At 28.6% G+C, this 4,742-nt stretch overlaps 1 protein-coding gene across 1 annotated transcript; it reads right to left on the bottom strand.

The window, feature by feature from the left end:
* LOC109357843 (probable indole-3-pyruvate monooxygenase YUCCA4) lies at positions 428-4,324 on the bottom strand. The gene is made up of 4 exons (XM_019601897.1): positions 3,641-4,324; positions 2,834-3,082; positions 2,172-2,294; positions 428-907 (listed from the first exon to the last, which is right to left on the bottom strand). Exons 1-4 carry the CDS (start codon positions 4,277-4,279, stop codon positions 689-691), a joined length of 1,230 nt encoding a protein of 409 aa, XP_019457442.1. The 5' UTR covers positions 4,280-4,324; the 3' UTR covers positions 428-688.

The following is a 4,742-nucleotide window of genomic DNA, read 5'->3' as shown; positions in this document are numbered from 1 at the left end:
TGTGTGAAATTCGGCTCCCTTGAAATGTCAACCTCATCTTGACTTTGATCATTGCCTTTCAGTCTAGTTTGTTTGTTGTTTTTCTTTTCGAATGTACCCAAAAGAAATTGCCATAGTAAATCAAAACCCTTTAGAACCTTCCAATATACAAGTATTGAAATTGCATGGAAACCTATACTTTATTAGTTAAATTTTAACATTTGTTTATAAACTATATTTTTCTTACAAATTTTAATTTTATGATGTATATCTATATAGTATCAATATAAAAATTTATACATAATAATTGTATCATTTACCATTTATATGTATTTTTTGAAAAATCAATGATGATTAAATATAATTGATGAATAATATAATAATGGTGTATAAAACTTGTTTGTGCGTACAATTTTTTTTAATCAAAATTGCATTGTAAATGTAAATAAAGTAATTAAACCACATCCCACCACACTAATTACACTTTGTTTGACTAAGGTACCAATTCATTTATGATGTTGTTTTGTACAAAGCTAAAACTTGAGTAGTTAGAAAAGCCTATGCTCCTAAATACAAAATTGTACATACACAGAAAACTAGGAAAAAGGGACAACGAAAAAGAAAGAAAAAGCTTGTGCAATTACCCATCTGCCATTTATTCTTCTTTTTTTTTTCCTACTTCTAGTTAAAGAAAATAATTAATTAAGGACTATGAATTCTTGAGAAGAACAATATGTGAATTGCAATAACTCTTGTCCTTAATAGTCATCCATTTGTGAGCTATATCTTTAGCAATGTTGACTGCATCAGAAGAAGTTCCATGAAGACCTCTTTTTGTGAAGCCCACTGTATACAATCCTTGCTCTCCTTTCCATCCATGAGGGAAGGGCATTTTCGGCATCCCATTTTTATCAAAAAATTCACAACTCTGAAAAAATAACATAAAAAACATTAATTGACTAATAAGTGTATAAAATTTGATTATGGGTACCAAGGAAAGTTCTAAGAATTAAAAAAAGAAAAAGAAATAATACATTAAAAATCACATTTTTTAAGTTTTAATCTTTTCAAATACATTATTTTGTTCCAAATTTGATTTCTACCCTAATACATGTGTTAACATACTCTATTGAGTAATTCATGTGATAAGCCATGTTATGCTATAAAGAGAAATTAAATAGAATTTTGCAATCATGAAAGAATGTAAATATGATGCATAATGATGGAATGCATAGTCAAACACACAAGATCTTTCAGAGAATTATAGCTACATGACTAAATACACACACCTTATCCGTTTAAAAAGAAGAAAAAAAAAGGGTTTTGAATATTTGATTTAAGATATATAATAAATTTGGAGCAGAAGGAATTGACCAAAGCGTGGGGCAGATACCTAAGCAGGTTTGAAGCACTGTGCCACTGACTCCTATCTCAGGCAAGGGCAAGTAATAAAAGAGCAAAAAGAATACTTTTTATGTGTTCCTTTTGCAACTTGCTATAGAGATATTTCATGATAGTCACACATCATAAAACGTCACAATGAATTCATTGCTTTGAATTTGGTGAATAATAATATTTAATAGATTTATTACATAACACTATTTTTTTACTCATACCCAGATAATTATTCTTAATTTATATGCATATAGATAGTCTATAAAAGGAGATGAGTAAAACTACACTCATTTCTATTTGTAGAATGTGGATATAATAGAGAGAAAAGTATGAATCAAATTATAACCATAAATATAGAAGAAAAAGTAAGTTCATTGATAAAATGAAAAATTACAATTATTTGTTTTATTATGTATAATAAATAACATTTGATACATCAAAACTTGACAAAAGAAAGTATATAGAACCAAACCATTCATTTTCTTATTGTTTCCCACTTTTTTCTCCTTTAAATAACTTACTATTATAGGTTTGATATATATAGTGATTGTACCCAAAATATTTTTATTATTTTAATTAAATAAAGACATTGTATAAATCATAACTATATATTTATAATTATAGTAGTAACCCAGCACAGAAACCAAACTGATTTTATTCTTTCTTTTTGCATGAAGAAAAGAAGAGATTTGTATGTTAGTGCACTGTGCAAGTGACCAAAGCATAGAAAGTGATAGATCATAAGTGCTTCATAATAAGATAAAGCTAAAAACGTAAGAGATCATGTCATTTTCTACCTTGAGCCAAGTAGGCACGTTGCTCTTGTATCCTGTTGCTAAGATTATAGCATCAAATTCCTTTTCTTGTCCATCCACAAATTTTGCTCCATTTCTTGTTATCTCCTTCACACCTTCCATCACCTTAAAAAAACATAGCAAATTTAATCTTAGCCTCAAATTTAAATTGTCCATATACCCTTAACATGTATTAATGGGAAAAAAATATATATGCATTGATAGTGTATGAGTTTTATACATTTTTACTACATTGTCCACCATTCATGTTTAACCATTATCGACTCTTCAAAAAATGCCATACAAATGAATGGTGAATGATACACTGAATGTATATAAACCTTAACACAAACAATGCATAGAAAAATATATGCGATATGCATTTTATACATTGTCACTGCATCATCCACCATTCATGTTTAATCATTATATGTAAGGTAAATAAGAGTGTAATATCTATACACAGAAGGTAAAAGGATTTATGCACAGTCAGTGCATCATTCTTCATTCAGTTGTATTACTTTTCTTTAAGAGTCAAATATAAAATGAATGAGAGATGATGCAGTGATAGTGTAAAAAACTCTTCCACTGTCAGTACATACATTTTTTCTCTATAAATAAACTTTTATATTGACAGTGCATAAATATTACTTATAAAATTTTACCTTAATGTTACCGGATTTAATTTTTGCTAGTTGACCAACATCAAGGACAGGGGTTTTCCCAGTTGCAAGTTTGAGCTCAATGGGTCCAGTTTTGGGTCTCTTGATACCATAGTGATTGGTGTTACCCAACATGAAACTAGACACAACCAACAGAAACTTGTCTACTAATTTTAAAGGAAACCATTTATTGAGTGCCATAGCTATTCCAAATGTTGAGAAACCAAACATCTCCCTAGGAATAACATGTACCTGTTTGCATCATTTCAAAATATACCTAACTCAGCAAAAAAGGACATAATACCAAGTTTTATTATTAGTTACCCAAATGGGAAAATCATATTTCAGTACTTCAACAATTATGTATCATTATTAACTAATAATAATAACAAAGACTTGTCTCCCACAATAATAATAATAATTAATAAAAGAGTCAATACAACATTCATATTCATTATTTTTAGTTAAAATCAATAATAATTAGTATAAAACTATAAATGATAAATAAAATTTTAACAGTATGAAAAACTCTTAATCAAATATATTATTTTCTCTTAATAGAAATCACAATGAGTACCATTTACCAAATTGAACATATCAAATAAAAATAGGATACCAAACAGTCTTTTTTGTTTGTTTTTACTTTAGAATTTTGATGTTATATATATATATTAAAAATATAATTTTGAATTAAAAAATGTTAAAACACTTGTGCAATTCCTACTATGCTTATATAATTATATCCATTAACACATGTTTTAATGATCCAAATGTTAATAATAAAGAATATTAAGAAAAGAGAGAACTTACAGTATTTCTTGCAACCATATATGAAATGGCATTGTGCCTAGAAAGATCTAAACTAACTTCCATTCCAGAATTACCACAACCAATAACCAAAACTTTCTTGTTTTTATATTCACAACCAGACTTATACACACTGGTATGAACAATAGAACCATGAAACAACTCCATCCCAGGAATGTTAGGAATAACAGGTTCAGCATTTTCACCTGTGGCCACAACAAGCCAAGGTGAAATATACACAAAATCTTGAGTCCTAACAACCCAAATTTCAGAACTTGGGTCAAACTCAGCACTTTGAACACTTTGGTTAAACCTTGGAACAATATTGAAGTGTGAAGCATAGGACTCCATATATGAAATGAACTGGTACTTGGAAGGGTATTTTGGAAAATCCTTAGGGAAGGGCATTAGTGGAAGTTCACAAAAGTGTTTAGGAAGGTGTAGTTTGAGACGGTCATAGGTTTTGTTTTGCCATAATGAAGCTATGCAATTACTTCTCTCAAGAACAACACTTGGTACTCCTTGTTGTTTGAGAGAAGCAGCAACAGCAATACCTGAAGGTCCAGCACCTACAATTATAGGACCATGAACCCACACACACTTTGTTGCTTCAACATTTTCTTGCTCTTTCAAAGAACCCATCAGAGCAAAAACAAAAGGTTAGAAAGTGAAATCAAAGCTTTTTCTTATCTCAACCGTTTTTTTGTTCTTCACTTTATAGTGTAAGAGTAGGAGGACTAGGAGTCTATGTGGATGATGATGGTGTATAGGGTTTAACTTTAAAGAGGTAAGATGGTGGTGGAAAAAATAAAAGAAAAAATGCAATTGTCTAACAATTTAATATACTCATTTATATTTAATTATTATTCACTTTTTCAAAGTAATACAAAAAAATAAAATAAAAATATATAGACTTATAATGTAAGAGTTTTATATACTATTAGTCTATCATCTACCATTTATTTTTTACTCATTATCGACTATTAAAAAATAATAATATAAAATAATAATAAATGATATGCTGAATGTGTATAAATATTTATATTCGTAGTGCATAAATATTGCACTCTATAAATAAATAGTGAATAATATATTAACTGTGTAT

The sequence above is a fragment of the Lupinus angustifolius genome, chromosome LG10 (assembly GCF_001865875.1).
Source record: "Lupinus angustifolius cultivar Tanjil chromosome LG10, LupAngTanjil_v1.0, whole genome shotgun sequence".
Classification (NCBI taxonomy): domain Eukaryota; kingdom Viridiplantae; phylum Streptophyta; class Magnoliopsida; order Fabales; family Fabaceae; genus Lupinus; species Lupinus angustifolius.
This window is presented reverse-complemented; position numbering and strand designations above follow the sequence as displayed.

Coding starts and splice junctions, on each gene's coding strand:
- LOC109357843 (XM_019601897.1), bottom strand. CDS start 4,279: ATGGGTTCTTTGAAAGAGCAAGAAAATGTTGAAGCAACAAAGTGTGTG. Junction 3,083..3,640: donor ATATGGTTGCAAGAAATACT/GTAAGTTCTCTC, acceptor TGATGCAAACAG/GTACATGTTATTCCTAGGGA. Junction 908..2,171: donor ACGTGCCTACTTGGCTCAAG/GTAGAAAATGAC, acceptor TTATTTTTTCAG/AGTTGTGAATTTTTTGATAA.